Source organism: Myotis davidii, unplaced genomic scaffold (genome assembly GCF_000327345.1).
Source record: "Myotis davidii unplaced genomic scaffold, ASM32734v1 scaffold441, whole genome shotgun sequence".
Classification (NCBI taxonomy): Eukaryota; Metazoa; Chordata; class Mammalia; order Chiroptera; family Vespertilionidae; genus Myotis; species Myotis davidii.
In genome coordinates this window covers 243,601-264,523 of record NW_006291818.1, presented here as the reverse complement: position 1 = coordinate 264,523, position 20,923 = coordinate 243,601, and the positions used below count along the sequence as shown (strand labels likewise).

General features: G+C 37.5%; 1 protein-coding gene across 2 annotated transcripts in view; it reads left to right on the top strand.

Annotated features, from left to right (window-relative positions):
• Positions 1-11,473, top strand: part of FAM63B (family with sequence similarity 63 member B) — a 60,697-nt gene extending 49,224 nt beyond the window's left edge. Inside the window, exons 7-10 of one of the 2 annotated variants that reach the window (XM_015564960.1) lie at positions 6,335-6,508; positions 7,656-7,856; positions 9,563-9,824; positions 11,304-11,473. In XM_015564960.1, the coding sequence (XP_015420446.1) occupies positions 6,335-6,508; positions 7,656-7,856; positions 9,563-9,691 (504 nt within the window). In that variant the 3' untranslated portion in view covers positions 9,692-9,824; positions 11,304-11,473. Of the gene's footprint in view, positions 1-6,334; positions 6,509-7,655; positions 7,857-9,562; positions 10,192-11,303 lie in introns of those variants that run through there. The other variant, XM_006765224.2, reaches the window with a different exon arrangement.
• The last annotated feature ends 9,450 nt before the right edge of the window (positions 11,474-20,923 follow it).

Here is a 20,923-nt window from a genome sequence, read left to right as displayed (position 1 = left end):
TTCATATTTAATGATCACTTTACTTCCTATCTTTCTGATGAACTATAAACATAATTCATCCCATAGAATTCAGATATACTTTCAACAATAAAGTAAATTTAATATCCGGTTAGAATATTTTTTAATCCTCACCTGACGGCATGCTTAGAGAGAGGAAAGGAGAGAAAAATATTGATGTGAGAGAGAAACATCATTTGGCTGTCCTCTGCACATGCCGCAACCAAAGATCGAACCCACAACTCAGGCATGTGCCCTGACTGGGAATTGCACTGGCCACCTTTCGGTGCGTGAGAGGATGCCCAACCGGCTGAGAGCTACTCTGGCCTAGCTGGATAGAATTCTTTCTACTACTGATAAATGGTGTCTGTAACTAGGGGCCTATAATAATAAATTGACAATCAGCTATAAATATCTACAAACTTATTATTTTATTAGTGGAGCTTATTTGTATTAGAATTTGCGAAAAGCATCTTTATGCTTTCTGGTACCCATATCATATCATATCATATATATGCCCTGACTGGGAATCGAACCAGCAACCTCTTGGTGCATGGCATAACACTCAACCAACTGAGCCACACCAGCGGGGCTCCACAGACTTTTTATTAGGCCTTTTGCCATTACAGAGTCACAACGGATGTGTTGATCAAATTGACCCCCCACCCCATTATAATATCTACCAATCAATCTCACATTTTCTAACTGTCTAACACAGTATGACCTCCTATGGTTTTAATTGCACAGCTTCTCATGACATTTTCTCTGACCACAGACACTAATTGACTTCCTGTTGAAAAGTCCTCTGATCATTCCTAGTTTTGTGGTTTACTATTCCTAAACTCTGGGCAAGGACCTCTGCTGTTTCCTCTATTACTAGCAAAGTAATCAAGTCCAGCCCTTGTTAGTTATTAGTTGTAATAGCACTCTCCTTAATCCTTGATTAAACTGTTCATCCCTCATCTGTCCATTGGCAGCAAATACACACATCTCCAATTTCTGCTACCACTTGTTACCTTGCTCCATGTACTTCCACTTAATCTTATACAATTGAATTGGACAGATCATCATGGCAAAACCACGCTGAGTATGTTCTCCTATGAAGATGTGTGCTTTTTATCAGCACAACTAGATTAGTATCTGAAAGCAGCAGGAGGAGACCCTACCGAGAGAACAGCTGTTCTCAGGGCTGTTCCTCTGGTTCTAGATGGGGAGGTGACTTTTTATACAGGCGGGAAACTTGACAGTATCAAAGTGAGTTTTAAATAAATTACCTTTTTCCTAGAAACATTCTGTTTTGCTTCTCATATTATCGTGACTAATTATTTTATCTCCAAGATCTATTTATCCTGTTTTGTTTTATGATCCTCCTCCACTTCTCCAATACTTTCTGCTGGCTCTCAAGTAAGATAGACTACTGATTCCTTGGCCCTCGATTGCAGATACCCTAGTTTCTAGGTCTTTGGTATATAGAATGACATGTCTCACTCTTGATCATTCTTTTATGAAGTATCAACTTTATGTCCACGTCATAATTGTTCCTTCTACCTGTTGGCTTCAAATTACTGACATCTCTCTGGAGTATATTCAAAACCAGGGTTTTTGAGGTTGGCTTTTGGTTGTTTGCTTTAACTTTCCATTTAGAGATTAGAAATGAAGATTAGTTTAGGAGAAGATACAATTGTAGATAAGTACTAAAGTCATGTTAAAGAAATAAGTTTGCCCATTCTCTTTCTTCTTTGACTAAGACTATAGTGGGAATTTTGTTTTCCACAGAAGACTACATTTAAGTGAATATTTATTTAATTTAGTTACTTTTAAAAGGTGGTTGATGCATCAAAAATTGTTACTTTCACCCAGGTGGTGTGGCTCAGTGGTTGAGCATCAACCTATGAACCAGGAGATCAGGGTTCGATTTCTTGTCAGGGCACATGCCCAGGTTTCGGGCTTGATCCCCAGTGTGGGACTTACAGGAGGCAGCCAATCAATGATTCTCTCTCATCATTGATGTTTCTATCTCTCTCTCCCTTTCCCTTCCTCTCTGAAATCCATAAAAATATATACTTTTTAAAAAATGGTCACGTTTTTTAATTTTTTTTCTTATGGGGACAGTGGATACAGAAATGTGGAAAAAGAATAAGGAAAGTAGCCCTAACCGGTTTGGCTCAGTGGATAGAGCATTGGCCTGCAGACTGAAAGGTCCCAGGTTCGAGTCCGGTCAAGGGTATGTACCTTGGTTGCGGGCACATCCCCAGTGAGAGGTGTGCAGGAGGCAGCTGATGGAAGTTTCTCTCTCATCAGTGTTTCTAACTCTCTGTCCCTCTCCCTTCCTCTCTGTAAAAAATCAATAAAATACATTTTTTTAAAAATAAGGAAAGTAATAAATTCCACAGTACAGGCCAAGAGATTTATCTTTTTCTTTCAAATAGGAGACAGGAGAAGGGGATAGATACAGAAACTGAGATAAATTTAGGTGATATTTATGAATGTAATACTTTATATTTATTAAGCACCATGTGTCTTTACATTGTGCTAACCACTTTATATTCATTATCTTATTTAATTTGCACAACTCCCCTGTGAGATGTGAATATTACTACTCCCTTATTACTTTACAACTGAAAGAACAGGCTTATAGGCCCTCAGTTACTTGTCCAAGACCACTCAGCTTGTAAGCAGCCCCAACCTGACTTCAAGCCCACATTTTCAACAGCTTTGCCTCTCTGGGTAGATGTATTTGTGGATGAGATTTATGTTTGTTAAGTAGGAGTAATATTCATCTTTCAGTTTATAATCTCTTAAAAATTTTATGATCTTAATGTCTCTATATTACTTTAGGAGAAAAGAAAACTAAAGTTCAAAGGTATTAAGTAATTTCAGTCCAAACTAGTTAACCAAAAATATTCAGGCAGTGCTTTTCTCCATATTTTAATGGCTGGAATTACTTAATTTTTTATTACATTTGCCAAGTTTTATTTTATCAATTTATAAATTGTGATGATATTCTCACTATGTTATTCATACTCTGTATACAACTAATTTATGATGATATTACCAGTTTTCTTTTGTTATCCAATTGCCTATTTTATAAAATGATAAAAATTATTTAATGCCATTTCTTTATCATTTTTATATAATTTATACATTTTATACATTAAGAAATAATTTAAGAATTTAATACATGCTTTCTCTGTTATTTTTTATGAAATTAGTATTTTAGAGACTGGTGAATGAGATCAGAAGGAAGATTCAAAGCTTAGAAAAGCTTTGACTAGATAATGCAGCAAAAGTGATTGTGGGTATAAAGGCAAAAAGTATTCTTGATAGTAATATAACTATAGACTCTCGGGAAAAATTGGCCTACACTGTTCAGTACTATACTAATACATACTTTGCTATTCTACACTGCAATTTATATAAAGGAACTGTTGAGTAATAATCAGCATTGTTGACAGTGGACCAGTTACAGACCTTTTCGATAAATGTCAAGATCTAAAAGAGGAAGAAATTGAGGCTGATGGTCCTTGAGAAGACAGGTCAGTTATACCAGGAATGGGATACCCTTTTAGATAAAAGTGTATAAATATTCATATGCGCTGGATGAAACCCTCCTTTAAGGGAAACCCTCCTAGAAATTACCTACCCTAAAGTGTCATTTGGAAAAAAAATTATTGATAAGATTATGGTTCTTCCCCTAGCACACAGCCAATCATTATATGATCTACATAAACTAAATTATAAAGCCTAAATATTGTATAATATAATGGTATGTTGAAATGTATTGTGATAAGTGTAAACAGAAAGATCAGATCTATTCAGTAGAAAATTGGCTGGAAAGAACTTTATTTTTTCTCTTAAATTATCCTAGGACAAGGTAGACCCTAACTGGGTATTAAAAATAGGTTAGATAATGATGACGATGGCTCTGGCTCTCAAGGAGCTTGAAATGTATTCAGAGGGATGAGTAAGTAAGCAGGCGACTACAATTCATTGTATAAAGTGGAAAGAGCAGGTTTCTATGGAATCATGTAGAAGGGGCGTCTAATACCAGATTAAGGTAGGATCATTGCTTTCTATGATATGAATCCTCAAGCACTTAGCATAGTGCTGAGCATATGATGAGCATTTAAATATTGGGTGGATTGAAACATATCTGATTTTTTTTTTAAGTATGAATCTGGAGTTAAGTTTTGCTTAAAACAATGTCTTTAAACTTTATATCAAAATGTTTTTCTTTATAAATACTTTCCATGTTATTATAGTAATTTCAATCACTATAAATTAATCACTATCTACAGCTAACTCTTGAATGTAACAGCTAGTAGACAACAGGAAAGAGTTTGTGCTTTAGGAAGAGCTATGTCCACAGTGCTGGACATATAATAAATGTTTAAAAATAATTATTTAGTTTTTAAAGCTTCATAATTAACTCAGTAATTTCTCAACCCACACCACCAACATCTTTAAAGGAATTTCTTATTCTTAACTTATTAAGATTAATTGTGATGATAAGAGAGAATATGCAAAGTATGGTCAACTGCCTAAACTGTTCCCCATTGATCAGCTGCCTCCTGCATACCCCGTCCTGGGGATGTGCCCTGACTGATAATTGAACCATGACTTCCTGGTTCATAGGTGATGCTCAACCACTGAGCCAAACCAGCCAGGCAGGGGCAACATTTTTAAGTTTTCTCTAATGCCTTATATACTTCTTCTAGAAAGAATTTCAGATGAATTCCAAAAACATTTAGAACAATAGTAGCATCACTGAAATAGGTTAATATTCCCAAGCAGAAGCACTTTTATTAAAAAAAATTAATTTCAGAGAGGAAGGAAGAGGGGAGAGAGAGATAGAAACATCAATGATGAGAGAGAATCATTGATCGGCTGCCTCCTGCACGTCCCCTACTGGGGATTGAGCTCGAATCCTGAACATGTGCCACTGACTGGAATCGAACATGGGACCTTTCAGTCCTCAGGCTGATGTTCTATCCAATAAGCCAAACCAGCTAGGTCCCAAGCAGAAGCACTTAGATAACTTTTGTTTTTATATTTTAGCTCTGGTAATAAACACTGTATTAACCAGTAGGAACTTTCAACAGGTAAATGAAAGTGATATCTTTGGCAAATCTGAAGAAAAACGGCTTACAATCCTTATGTGTATACTAGGGACACTTACACATGATTGGAATCAGAACTAATACATATGAAAAATTAAAGATCAATGCTAAATTCTTTGGTAGTGACTATTAATATGAGTTCATTGATTGGTTCAATAAAGTTGATTGATTCAATTTTATGAGTACACTACACTAAGGGCCAGAGATATAAAGATTAAAACATATAGTCTGGGGAATAAGGCAGAAAAACACAATTATTGTATAGTGTGATTCAGGGCTACAATAGAAACAGGTACAAAGTACTGTTGGTACAGAGAAAGGAAAAATTGATATGGATTGGATTAGTCACATTGGCTTATGACTATAGGCAGAGTGATATCATTTTATTATGACTGTGTCTTATTTATTACCTGATGTATTTTTAGGAACTTGTATAGTATTTTTCTATTTTGCGAAATGAGATTGTAACCTCCCCCCCAAAGGCTATATATAAGTCATTTACTTGTTGAACATGCCAGGAGCTCCTCAAATTATAGTATAATTTTTCATTATACTATAGTGTACCAATTATAAACTATATTCAAAGCCAGCTAGATTTAATTCAGTGAGCAAATAAGATATCTACTTGGTCTACTATTTATTATGTTATACAGATCTAACTAGTAGGAGTAATTCATATGCTTTACGCATACAGATTATAAGATTTCTCTTAAATATTAATTAGTTTTGCCTGGCCGGTGTGGCTTGGTTGAGAATCCTCCCATAACCAAAAGGGCCCCGGTTTGATTCCGGGTCAGGGCACACACCTGGCTTGTGAGCACAATCCCCAGTAGGGGGCATGCAGGAGGCAGGCCATTGATGTTTCTCTCTCTTATCGATGTTTCTCTCTCTTCTCTAAAATCAATAGAAACATATTAAAAATAAGTATGAACTGGTGCCGAGACCGGTTTGGCTCGGTGGATGGAGCGTCGGCCTGCGGACTGAAAGGTCCCAGGTTCGATTCCGGTCAAGGGCATGTGCCTTGGTTGCGGGCACATCCCCAGTGGGGAGTGTGCAGGAGGCAGCTGGTCGATGTTTCTCTCTCATGGATGTTTCTGACTCTCTATCTCTCTCCTTTCCTCTCTGTAAAAACTCAATAAAATATATTAAAAAAAAAAAAGTATGAACTGGTTTTTACCAATGTGTCAGTCTTTTTTCTTTTGTTATTTCTTATTAAGGGTCTACTGTATCTGCTGGTAACAGACCAGGGGTTTCTTACTGAAGAAAAAATTGTTTGGGAAAGCCTTCATAATGTTGATGGTGATGGAAATTTCTGTGACTCAGATTTTCATCTGCGGCCTCCTTCAGATCCTGAAACTGTATACAGAGGACAACAAGATCAGATCGATCAGGTAAATTTGTTTATTTCTTCATATTATTTAAAATTTTCTTTCCTTTCAAATACAAATTTAGTTATCCAAAACTTTTGAACAAAGATTTATTCATTAATATACTTATGTAATTTTTCTGACACTTCCTAAATAGATAGGTCGTCATTCTATATGCATATTAATTGTACACTTTGGTCATTAGGCCAGATCATAGAGAACTGTGATGGTTATGGTAAAGAGTTTGAATTTTATTTAGTTGTGGTAGGGAAGATATGCCAGGTATATCACATGGAAGTGACATGAACTACTTCACCTTTTTAAAAGGTTGCGAGGTGGAGAATACAGAGGAGGGACACAGGTATAAGTAGAGACTAGTAGTCCAAGCAAGAGATGATAGAGATGAAGAGATGAGTACATGGTTGAGATATATTTTGGCTAATTAGAAAACATATAAAAGAGGGAGTCTTGAAGATAGCATGCACTGGATAAAGTGTAGGTGAATAGAAAGAGTAGATTAGTGAGTAGAATTCCCATTTAGAAGTGGAAACACTGATCAGCTGCCTCCTGCATACCCCGTCCTGGGGATGTGCCCTGACTGATAATTGATCCATGACTTCCTGGTCCATAGGTGACGCTCAACCACTGAGCCAAACCAGCCAGGCAGGGGCAACATTTTTAAGTTTTCTCTAATGCCTTATATACTTCTTCTAGAAAGAATTTCAGATGAATTCCAAAAACATTTAGAACAATAGTAGCATCACTGAAATAGGTTAATATTCCCAAGCAGAAGCACTTTTATTAAAAAAAATTAATTTCAGAGAGGAAGGAAGAGGGGAGAGAGAGATAGAAACATCAATGATGAGAGAGAATCATTGATCGGCTGCCTCCTGCACGTCCCCTACTGGGGATTGAGCTCACATCCTGGGCATGTGCCATTGACTGGAATCGAACCTGGGACCCTTCAGTCCTCAGGCTGACGCTCTATCCAATAAGCCAAACCAGCTAGGTCCCAAGCAGAAGCACTTGGATAACTTTTGTTTTTATATTTAGGCTCTGGTATGTTTTTAAAAAGCCATTCTTAGTTTTGTAGTTATAACCTCTATATTTACACTCATTAGTTCTTGGGTAATGTCTCATAGCTAAAGATGGTTGTAATTTCATTTCTTAGGACTATCTTATGGCATTATCTCTACAACAAGAACAGCAGAGCCAAGAGATCAATTGGGAACAAGCACCGGAAGGAATCAGTGATTTGGAACTCGCAAAGAAACTCCAAGAAGAAGAGGATAGACGGGCTTCTCAATATTACCAGGAACAGGAACAAGCAGCAGTTGCTGTTGCTTCTACTTCTGCTTCTACCCAGGCTCAGGTGAAAACAGTGTTCTCATTCTTAAACGCAATGATCACTTTAACAATAAAGAAATTTGTACTGAGATAAACATTTTTAAATTATATATTGACTCTTTAATTATGTAAGCATTTTAGCGCCCATTAGGTTTTATTTAATATATTTTTTTTATTGATTTTTTACAGAGAGGAAGGGAGAGAGATAGAGAGTTAGAAACATCGATGAGAGAGAGACATCGATCAGCTGCCTCCCGCACATCTCCTACTGGGGATGTGCCCGCAACCAAGGTACATGCCCTTGACCGGAATCGAACCTGGGACCCTTCAGTCCGCAGGCCGACGCTCTATCCACTGAGCCAAACCGGTTTTGGCCCCATTAGGTTTTATAACATTATCCTATTTTTGTGCTTATCTTACTATTTTTCTCATTTACTGAAGTTATTTTTCATAAGGTTCTGATGACAAGAGTTTTCAAATTTATTTTTTAAAGTTATTAATAGCTGCACAGAATATAAACCAATTTAAACAGTCTTTTCTGTCAATCAGAGGGCAGTGTGAGCTATTACGGGAAGAATGTAGGCTCCAGAGTCAGGTAGATGTAGATTTGCATTTCCTGTAACACCTTGGATAAAGTCATCTGCCTCTTAGCCTCATTTTCCCTGTCTGTAAAATAGGAGATAGTATTTAACTCTTAGGTTTGTGGTTGAGAACAAATAAACCCAGTGTCTGGCACGTACTAAGTATCCAACCAAGATTAGCACTTTCCCACTTTTTACTCTTCCCAGTTGAATGTTTTATGCACTGTAAATGTGACTGTTAAGTTGGTTTCTATATGTTAAATCTCATTGCATTAAATGGGGGGAAAATCCCCCTTTTTATGTTTAACTGTACCGTGCCAGAACTGTAAGAAAGGGAGATGTCCTTTAAGAGCTGATGAAGATATAAATATAGAGGTCTCCATTAAAATAAGTATAACATATCTATTTCTAGCTCAAATATTGACTACCCCAAGCTTAAAAGTTAAAACCTACATTTATGATTAGCTTTTCATTAAAAATTTTCTCGCTCTAGCCACTTTAACTCAGTGGATAGAGCTTCGGCCTGCAGAACAAAGGGTTCCAGGTGTGATTCTGGTTAAGGGCATGTACCTTGGTTGCAGGCTCCTCCCCAGCCCAGGCCCTGGGGCTCATACAGGAGGCAACCAATCAATGTTTCTCTCTGTCTTTCCCTCTCTCTTCCCCTAAAAAATCAATGGAAAAATATCTTTGGATGAGGATTTAAAAAAATTTTTCTTTTTCTCTTATTTCACTGAATACAATTATTTCACACACTCAGTTTTCAATATTTTTCTTCCTTTTAAAATCTGTTTATTATGGTAGTTAATGGGGGCTTAGAGAACTATTATAGTTTACTAAATGGTATCACTTTCATTAACATTCTCTAAACTTTAACATAAATATTTCTTGAATTTGAGACTTCAGACAACATAATCTTACTTGACATTATTTATTGTTTGAAATTTCTATTTACTTAGAATAATTTATATATCTATCCAGAATTGTAGAGGCAACTACTCAGATACCATGTAACATAACAAGGCTATATGCCAATAGCTTCTTTTTTCATTAATGAGTTCTTTCACTCTTGTGGTTTTTCTTTCTAGATAACTATGACTAAGCATAGTTAAGAAAAGTTGAGGTAATTTCTTCTTGTTTGTTTTTTCTAAAGCAGAGCCAGCCAGCACAAGCCTCTCCGTCAAGTGGAAGACAATCGGGAAATAGTGAACGTAAACGAAAGGAACCTCGAGAAAAAGATAAAGAAAAAGAAAAGGAAAAAAATAGCTGTGTTATTTTGTAACAAGTGTTGGATTCTATTGAAACCATCTATATGTCTTGAGAAACAAAACCACAGGAGGAAAGGAAGAAAAACCGATAAATACCGTCTGTGCCTGATTTCCCAATGGATTTTGTTCATGTTTTTCAGGGGAAAGGTTGTTACTTAACTTATAATCAGACTTTTCAAGTCACACAGTACACTATTTATGAGCTGGAGTTTCCTGTTACAAGTTGGAAATGCTGTGTGTTGTCATTCATGAAAAATACTGCACTTGTAGCCAAATAAGCAAATCACAGCAAATTTTGTGTCATAGTGACATTCATAACTCATATCAGTTAGTAAGCTATTTTATCTTCTGTTCTAACAATGAATGGAGGTAATTGATTTTGTCTGATTCCTTCCTGAAAACTAAATATTAGCACACTAGTTTCTGAAATTAATTTTTCAATATTAAATTATGATCTAATCCACAAGAAACCAGGGGTTTAATATAGAGATTTAAAAGGAAAAAAAAAAAGACAGGAATAAATAATCCTTAATTGTATATTGAACTAGTTCAGCCCTAAAACAGCTTTACATTTCTTTAGGAATGTACATTTTAGATATTATCATAAGAACTGATCATGGAGCTCGGATTTAATTAGATAGAAAAAATAAAGACTAGTATTTTTTTTTCCAGTAGCAAAAAATTACATAGTACTAATACTCATATCCTATCAAAATCAGATATTATGACTTTGTAGTGTTGTGACATTTTGAGGAATTTTGAAATCTTTAATATAGGTAACTTGGACCACAGCTACTATTTACTGGCGGTGTAACAAGTGAGGGTAAGAAGGAAACCACTGTGGATGCGGGGCTTTGTAAATATGAGGATGTAGACAAGCAAGTAGTTCAGTGTCTACCTTTTTCTAGGATTACCTTGAACCTTAAAATTTAAATCATGTTTATTTGCTAGAAAATTAAGTATACTTTGTTAAAACCAACAAAAAAGCACATTTCTGAAGGGAAGTTAGATTATAATCTCTCAGTCTAGTAAAAACCAGTAGTAGAAATCTGTTGGAGGAATTTATATAAAAACAATCAGATTTTTTTAACTTATGAGAACCAAATAAACCTATAACGTCTTGTAGTGTTTGTAGGATTCAGAAAGAATATTTATTGAACTTTATCATGAGGCAACACATGTATTTCTGTATTTCTAGATATAGTTTGGAAAACTATCCTTAATAATCACTTTTATATGCTTTGTATTTAAAAGTTTGTTTTAGTCATTTTTGAAATGACTATTGCTGCTGCAAGTAGTTACATGATTTACATTCTAAGCCTCAGTAAGTTTGTTTAAAAGCATCAATCTAACCTGAGCATCCACTTGCAGAATGTTTTTTGTGGTCTGGGTGACAATAGACTACAAAAAAAAGAAAAAGAAAAGTGGTCTAGATTGCTTAAGCCATGTCCTTAACATTCTCCATGATCCAAGAGGATTAGTCTACATGTAAAAAGTAAAGTCTTATTTATGGAAGGAATTATTCTAAGGGAAAAATCCAGGGTCAAGCTGTATCTTTTATGTCTTGCGTACTGCATGTCTGTTTATGTTATACCATTTGTTATTCCTTCAAATTTCCTATGGTAGCATGATAATCATCAGAGAACCTGTTTGGGGTATAAAACATTAATATAAAATATTTGGTAAGTCTCTTGATAATAACCCAGAATATGCGTACATTGGTAAAGTAACCAAATGTACCGCAGAATTCTGTTGGCTCAAACAAGTTGACCTTAGTCCAGGTTTACTCTTTTTTTTTTAAATATATTTTTATTGATTTCAGAGAGGAAGGGAGGGGGATAGAAAGATCAATGATGAGAGAGAATCATTGATCGGCTGCCTCCTGCACATCCCCTACTGGGGATCGAGCCCACAACCCGGGCATGTGCCCTTGACTCGGGACCGAACTTGGGGCCCTTCAGTGCACAGGCCAATGCTCCATTCACTGAGCCAAACCAGCTAGGGCCAGGTTTACTCTTGTCATTCTGGTTGAAGGAGGAAACTAAAACTTCAGGGTTTGTTTTTCCCCAGATAGTAGTGATAGTGCAGTATATTTTAATAATAAATAAATAAATAAATCCTGAGAAATTTTACAAAGCATATTTGAGGCATATGTTCCCATAATTATATTTACTATTTATTGCCCTTGAAAAATTTATGTGTAGAAGTTATTCTGTTGTTTGCTACTGTCTACTTAATTTGTTCAAAAGATAATACTGCCATTCTCCATTCCCTCTGGAAGAAAAAAAAGACTCACTCAAAAGCAGCAGTGCTGTCAGATAAATAGATGTCAATGTATACTTATAAGAAGTAATTAAAAAATGTAATGTGTTTGTTAATTCAGCCTTTTTCTATGTAATATTTCCAAGTCAGATTTTCTTACATTCCTGGAATGTTTGATATACCAAGAATAATAATGATAAAATGTTTGCTTTGATTACTGTGGGGGTAAAATTAAATGTTCAATTCTATTAAAACAAACAAACTTCTCAGAGATACTGGTTTCCCATCCTTGAAGATTATAAAGAATTTAGAGCTATCGTGTCTTTATTTTCTTATATTTTGCTCAAGGCAACAAATTATACTCAGACATTTCATTGCTGGTTTGAGTATATAGGAATTTGATAGTGGTATATTAAAGTCTTTCCCTCGCAGTATTTTGTAGTACTTGAAAATTGTTACATGTATACTGCTAGCAGCAGTTAGAACACAAACATTTTTGCTTTTAATATTTATAGGCTAGATTAGGGGCACATTTCCATCAACCAGTCAACATTACAGCCAGCAAAACAGGCACATGAAAGAATGATACAGTCACTGGGCTTTCTCGTACTTTTAAAACGTTCCTTAAGGTTAGTGAACAGTCATTGTTAACTGAATTTTCTTCGTGTCTAATTCCATTGAATCAACAGTGCTATGATGCACAATAGGTTTTTGACATTTAACAGTACTTATTGTGTATTCTAAAGCAAGGATCCATGACTTCTATTAGATTCTCAAAAGAATCTAGGCATTTTTCCTCAAATTTAAGAGTCAACATTTTAAGACACACACTAAGCAGTTTGCGGCAGCTAAAATTGGCAGTGACTGCTTCCTATAATATGCTGGCCCACTGTGCTTAGGTAAAGTGACTTCTATGTTTCAAGGTGTCATGTTAGTAGTTAAATGAGGCATAGATTTAAGTTTAGGAATAGGCTTTGGAAGCATTTATTTTGTTTTATTGTCTCACATTTCTAATATTTATCTACTTATCCCTTAAAATGTTTTGAATTTTTCCTTGTACTTTTTTACCTTAGTTTAATTAAGCAAGTTAATGTCAGAGATTAGTGACTGACCTTAACATTAACTATTTTGTACTTGCACAAAAACTTATTTTGTTTTTAATGAATCACCACCTCTGTTCACTAAGAGACAGAAGATCTTGAGAGGAAAGGATTAGAAGTGCAATATATATTTCAGGAACAAATTATTGTCCCTATATTAATGTAGGCAGGTGAAGCAGAAAAATCAAGGCAAGAATTTCCAGAACTGCCCTCAAACAATCTAATTTATTTTAAAAAGAATTTTTTTAAAGCAAAAAGCAAACTTTCCTGGTCAATATACCAGTTATTTTAGACATGTTGGAAATCTATGGGCTTTACCTATCACACACTACTTGAGTGTACAACTTAAGCTATAATTGTAAACTACTTAAGTTTGGTAAAGTGAAGGCATTAAAGGTAGTACTTAAGTTATATTTTAAGGAACTGGAAATGTGGAATTCTGAATCATTTTATGTCTAAAAACCTGGCTTTTATCTTGCCCTGGTAAAACTTCCTGTGCCTCAGTTTATTCTAAACATGTAAATAATGCTTACTTTTTAGTGCTTTGCACTCCTGAATAAAGGGCATAGTATAAGCACAAAGTATTACTCAAATAATCAAATATCACACACCTTTTGTTCTTGGATGTGCAGTGACAATATTTTTCTCCCAGTGACTATTTTTTAAGTCAGTTTTTTAATGCTTTCAAAATTTGTAGAATTACCTTGTCTTTAGTATGGTATCATCTCTTCTCGAAATGTATTTTACAGTTGCTTTTGTGTTCAGTGGGCTATAGAGTCCAAATCAAGAGTATTTGGGGAGAATAAAAAGCATTAAATTTTTATTTTTCCCAATATCTTTCATGTGTCTAAATATTTAGATTCTCTGCTTTTTCCTCCATGGAACAAAGTACAGTGGTCGTAGGTTACCAATACCATATATGTGAACTTTATTGCATGGATGGAATTCATTTAGATCTCTCAAATACTGTCATTTGGGGGGCTATTTAAATTATTTTTTTAGTATAAAATGTTATTTGATAATGTGTGGTTAAATTCTATTCAGAAAGTGACTGAAGGTGGTAAAGGAACTCATCAGAATCAGAGTTCTTAGGTTCTCTGGTAATTGGTGTCATTTTTTTTTAACGATGTCCAGCACTTCTGAAGCTATTGGAAAACATGAAGAATTGAGGTTATTCTTCTTGGGTGACACTATAAAACAAAGTAAAATTTAAAATAGAAGGCTTCCTGGACAAAATAAATTGCTAAATAGATAATGGAATCTGACAAATTGCAGGACCCTGGTAAATTTAACTCTAAAGATCTATCTAGATTTTAAATCGTGCATATATCTTACTTAATCCTCATGGGTTTTGTTTTGTTTTAATCCTTATGTTTCTGCTGTTAAGAAATTAGAGTTTAACAAATTGATATGCATATATTTTTATATGAAGGGTTCTAGTATCTAATTTCACTTCTATCTCAAAAATATTAAACTCAAAAACAGGGTATAAAAAGTCTTCAACTACTGCCACAAGTTCAGTTTCATACTATTGTTCCAAGAAAGAAGGAAATTCGACTTATCTGCCTAAAACATGTTGTTGTTTTAGGACATGGTACTATCCCAAATTAGGTGTTCAAATACCATGGCAAAAATAAAACCTAAGCTTTAAACCACAGTAGATTAAAAAACAAAGAATTGTATTATTTTTCTAAAAAAAAAAAGTCTATTTCGTCAGATGTTAATTCTAAGAATTTCTTCAAATCATATAGTAATTTGTCACCAATAGCTTTGAAAACTTTATATCCATCCTCCCTATAATAGCCTGTTTTGAGAGGAAGGGATGCCTCTTGGATTAGGAAATGCACAAAGCAAAATTATGAAGGCGATCCTGGCTTCAGTAAATACAGTTTTAAATAGGAAGTCAGGAAACTAAATTGTCCACTTAAGTTCCCAAATCAGCAACCTGTCAAAATGAACATTATAACAAATGCCCAACCAAGCAGTTCTAACTAATGGGATGTATTTTAAGACTAAAATTGACCATCTTTGAAGAGATGTCCTGTGTGTCTCCCAATTTTGTCAGTTTTTATTGTTCCTTTTTATATCTTTATTCTACGAAATAATCATTTTTTTTCTAGGGTACATAGGATATCTAAGTTTTAAAGATTTTTAAAGATGAGGATTTGAAAAGCTTCCAATGTTTTTTTGTTAAAAGGCTCTATCTTCCTCAACAAAATGACTATTTTCAGATCCGCACACCATAGGAAGGACAATGTGATAGAAGTTGGGTATATGATAGCTACACAACAGTCAGCAAAGGCGTAACCTTCACCTGGGAAACTTCAGAGGAACCTGCAAGTTATTTCCTAAAGTTAGCGCGTGCAAGTCTTTCTCGGGGACTTGTGCAGAATAATGGAATTGTGGCACAGATTTGGGGGAATAGCAAATGAAATGGTATAAAGATTGCAGAGAAAATGATCTTGAAATATAGCAAGAAGAAGAAACCAGTCTTTTCCCCTCTACTTTACTGTGGGACTATTTGGGTCAAGAAGTTGCTATGACAAAGATCTCTGTGCCAGGCCAAGACTGGCCAATTGAAACAGTTCTCAAAGAGTTTAAATAGACTGACTGTGTATGATGCCTATTTTTTCCTCCTTTCTTTTACTATCTTAATGCCCTTCTTACTTCTAAAATAATTCATCTGTTTTGCTTTATGACCAGCTTTAAACCCAGTTTAAGAATAATAGCCACACTAGAACTGATAGGAAAGAGCATTGAAATACATTCTAATTATGCTAAAACTATTTAATTCTAAAAATTGTGTCTTAAGTTTTAAAAGTTTCACTTGGAGGATATTTCTAGAAAAGGCATATTGAACATAGATGGGAAAGTATAAAATATTTCTGATAGGTTATTCAGTATTATTCAACATTTAATTTCATGTTTGTTGCTGTACCACAAAGATGGTGTCATTCTTGGATTAAAACGTTGGATTTCTTGTTAATATGCTTAAAAATGTAACCAGTGATAACACCGTTAGCATTTTTTATTATAGATTATATTTTATTTCAATAAACTTTGATATTTAGACCAAATAGTCTTTCTGTTATGTATATTTATCTCATTAAGTTATTTTTTTAAATAATCCTCACCCAATGATATGTTTTTTAAATTGACTTTTAGAGAGAGGAAGGGAGAGAGACAGAAACATTGATGTGAGAGAAACATGGATCAGTTGCCTCCCATAAGCACCCCAACTGAGGATCAAACCTACAACCTAGATATATACCCTGACTGGGAATCGAACTCACAACCTTTTGTTGTACAGGACAGCGCTCCAACCAACTGAGCCACTCGGCCAGGGCTCATTAAGCTACTTCCTATAAATGTAAGATGACTGGGGAAGTGGGGAATTGACTTATTGATTCAAATTTATGTTAGAATACTTGGACCAATTGTTGACAAAGACAGTTCCCCCACCCCAGGCAGTGAATAATGAAACAACTGTAGACCATATAGTTAATTACCTGATCCCAATGATAGATTTGTTTGTTATATCTGATACTTCTCTTGGAGGACTTAAGTTAGAAAGAGCTGAGAATGGATCAATTTCTCTTTATACCAAGCCAACCATAATGTAAAGTTTTTGTACAACAATTTAATGTCCAAACCAGCTAATACCTGATATTTCTCTGTGAAAGCTTTTGTAGACTTCCCAGCCCTCTAAGCAGAATTATTCATTCCATATAATGTTTTGCTGAACTCCCCCCATTTTAGCACTTAAGCTAGACTGTGAACCTTTTAAGGACACAGATCATGTCTTATTCATCTTGGCATATTACATAATCATTGGTACTTTAAATAAACTCGAATATCTATTTATAGGAATGTTTAAAGAATATCTATATTATATAGTTACTAGAGGTCCGTGGGGTCCCTCCACCTGGCTGGTGATCAGGGCCAATCAGGGCCATCTTGCCCAGTCCCGATCTGGGCTGGTGGCTGGGGAGGGACTGCGGGAGGGCTCCAGGGCATGTCCAGCCCCATCTCACCCAGTCCCCATCAGCCGGACCCCAGCAGCAAGCTAACCTACCAGTCCGAGCATCTACCCCCTGGTGGTCAGTGCATGACATAGTAACTGGTCGGTTGACTGCTGGGTCGGACACTTAGCATATTATGCTTTTACTAGAGGCCCGGTGCACAAAAAATCGTGCACTGGGGGGGTTCCTTCAGACCGGCCTGCCCTCTCTCACATCCCGGGAGCCCTCAGGGGATGTCCTACTGATGGCTTAGGCCCGTGGGGAACGGGCCTAAGTTGCAGACTGGCCTCCCTCTGTGGGAGGTGACTGCGCCAATCAGGGGAAGGCGCTGCCCCATCACTCTGTCACTGCTGCTGCTGCTGGCCACAGCGGCTGCCTGCCCTCAGCCCTCACAGCCGCTGTGGCTTTGTCCAGAAGGACGTCCAGCTAATCTAATTAGCATATTGTGCTTTTATTATTATAGAAATATATACATTGTAACTCATGGCGCGGAATGCTAGGCACACACTTTCCCTCCAGCCCCTGGTCTTGGAGACCTCATGTCCTTCCAAGGCTCTGCTCACCCTCTTCAGCTGCCACATGGAGTAAATTGCATCGTGTGTGTGGAAACCCTTTGCAGGCTCCACGGGTGTGCCTTTACTTCACTGCAGTTCTGATTACCCCGACATAAGGAGAGACATCCTCGTTATCAGGTAACACCATCGGGGTAAGACCCCTGCTCAGCCTACTGCAGCGGTTTTGAATAGGCCATGGGTTGCCTTAGATGGTTTGGCTTAGTGCCGTGGTTGGTAAACTGGCTCGCGAGCCACATGTGGCTCTTTGGCCCCTTGAGTGTGACTCTTCCTAAGCCTTAGGAGTACCCTAATTAAGTTAATAACAATGTACCTACCTATATAGTTTAAGTTTAAAAAATTTGGCTCTCAAAAGAAAAGTCAATCGTTGTACTGTTGATATTTGGCTCTGTTGACAAATGAGTTTGCCGACCACTGGCTTAGTGGATAAAGCCACAGCCTGTGGACTGAAGGGTCCTGGGTTTGGTTCTGGTCAAGGGCACATTCCTGGGTTGCGGACTTAATACCTAGTAGTGGGCATGTGGGAGGCAACAGATAGATTCTCTCTCATCATTGATGTTTCTATCTCTCCCTCCCTCTGCCTTCCTCCTGAAATCAATAAAAATAAATTAACAAAAAAATAAATTGTCCATGAATCAAATGTCGCGGCTCTCCATCCATCCTGTCCCCCCACACCCTCTTTTTTCCTCGCCCCCCCCCCACACACACGTCTGTAAAATGGGGTCAGGATTTCTACTTCAACCAAGGGGACACTTATGCACGGCCCTCCTTCCCCACCCATCTCTGTCCCCAGTCCTATGGACTCCCTCCCACCCTCCCCTCCATCTACCTTGGTGGGCCCTGCTCTGCCCCCTCCTCCTGCGACCTCCTATCTGTAGCCTCTCCCTTTCCCCTCTAGGGGTGGAGCTCCCCAAAGGCTGTGCGGGGCGGGGCTGTGTGGGGCTGTGCTTGGTGAGCCCAGGTAGGGCCTTGGAGGAGAGCTGGGGTGACAGGTCACTGAAAGGGCGAGGACTACGCCCTCCATCTTACCCTGGGTCCTCCATTTTTGGGCAGAGCCATGTGTTCAGCAAGGCTTCTTCCCGGAAGAAGCCTTTGCTAGCCACACCCAGGATTTCTCTGGACTAACCAATGATAATCAAGGGAAGTGCACACCATCACTATGACCACATCCTGTGTAATGAGACACCGACTCGCATCTGGCCAATCGGCGGGGCCCACAGTCCCCTCTCCTGCCCTTACTCCACCCCCCTATAAAACTCCTTGTGTCATCAGGCCAGACTGGCTGGCTCCCTGGTGGGCTCTTGGGAATCTTGAAATCTGGGCATAACATTTGGGGGCTCGCCCGGGGTTCCCAAGACCATCGAGGGACCCCCGATCCGAAGAGTCTGACTGATCACGGTAGGTGTCTGTGTCTTTGTGTGTTCTGTTCTCTGTGAGCTCATTTCTGGAATCTGTAAGTGCCTGAGGGGTCTAGGCGGACGTGGCGTGAAAGACCACGGGCCGGGGAGAGTTGAAAGACGTTCCACTCCCCAGGAGGGATGAGTATGCCCCTCACAAGGGATGAGTATGCCCCTTGCAGATTTGAGACAAGGTGGGTCGCTCCCACCGGTTTGGCATAAGGCCATTGTCTAGCTTTCAGGTTTGGCTTCCATGGAATTGGAAGCCTGTTTTGGTTCTGCTTCCATTAGACAGAGGTGGCTACAATGCCCTGGCAGCCTACAGAAGCAAACCAAAGCCTAGGGCTCAATCCAAACAGACAACTGGGCTTTCCTAAATGAGGCACCTGCTTAAGCGATAGCCAAATAATTTTCTTGTTTTGTGTTGGCATCTTCCCCATAAAGATCTTAACTCTAGTTCATAACAGTGGTTAGGAGCTACCTGATTCAAACTGTTTGCCCAAATTCTTAAAAATCTCAATATGCTTCAGGATATCTACCCACAGTATGCACTCAAATTCATTGAAAGCAGAGACTTGAACAGATATTTGTACACCAATGGTCACAATTTTTAAAAATTGATCTGAGAGAGGAGGAAACATCTATTTGTTATTCCACTTATTTATACATTCATTGGTTGATTCTTGCATGTGCCCTAAATAAGGATAGAACCTGCAACCTTAGTGTATTGGGACAGTGCTCTAAACAGCTGAGCTACTCAGCCAGGGTTCACAGCAGCATTATTCAGAATAGCAAAGGTAGAAACAACATTTAAATGTCCCTTGATGAATATACAAAAGTGGCACACACATAACAAGGACATATTCCTCTGCCTTTAAAAGAAATGACATTCCGACATGCTACAACATGGATGCACCTTGAAGACATTATGCCAAGTAAAAATTCTTCTTAAATACCTGGGTGCTTGCACCATGTAGGCCTAACTTTGGGACCCCACCTGCAACACCACCTCCTGAAATGAGATAATTCTGACTTTACTGACCTTCTCTCAGGATGAAGAGACTGGTTCAGTGAGAGATGAAACAATCTACCAACTCAGCTTCTGGACTGTGAAACTTATCAGGGAAGTTTCAAGGGCAGGAATGGGTAGCAGAACATGCAACCCAAAATATGCCTCTTTGGCATAAGGGTTGTTTTGAGTTAATTATTTAAAGAAACTGCAGTCAGACTGACAAGTCCCAGGTTTGATTCCGGTCAAGGGCACATGCCTGGGTTGCGGGCTTGGTCCCCAGTGTGGGGTGTGCAGGAGGCAGCCAATCAATGAATCTCTCTCATCATTGATATTTCTATCTCTCTTTCCTTTCCTCTCCCTTTCTCTCTGAAATCAATAAAAAAAGAAATTAAAAAAAGAAAAGAAACTGGAGTCATAAGAGAAGCTCTGAAAACAAAGAAATTACCCTTTTTGTAAGGAGTAAAAAATACAGGAGAGCTGTACACTAAATGGGTGAGGTATATGGTATATGGATTATATTTCAATAGAGCGGTTTTGAAAAAATCCTCAACAAAATTTTAGTAAATCAAATTCAGATATGTGTGATACATACCACACATATATTTTCCCTGTATGCAAGGTTCATTTAACATTAATATCAGTTAATGTAATTCACCATATTAACAGAATGAAGGAGAAAATCCATATGATCTCCTCAATAGACACAGAAGAAGCAGTTGATAGAATTCAATAACCATTCTATCCTATCTAATAAAAGAGAAACATGGTAATTGGCGTACGACCGCTACCCTTCCCATTGGCTAATCAGGGAGATATGCAAATTAACTGCCAGCCAAGATGGCAGCCGGCAGCCAGGCAGCTTGAAACTAACATGAGGCTTG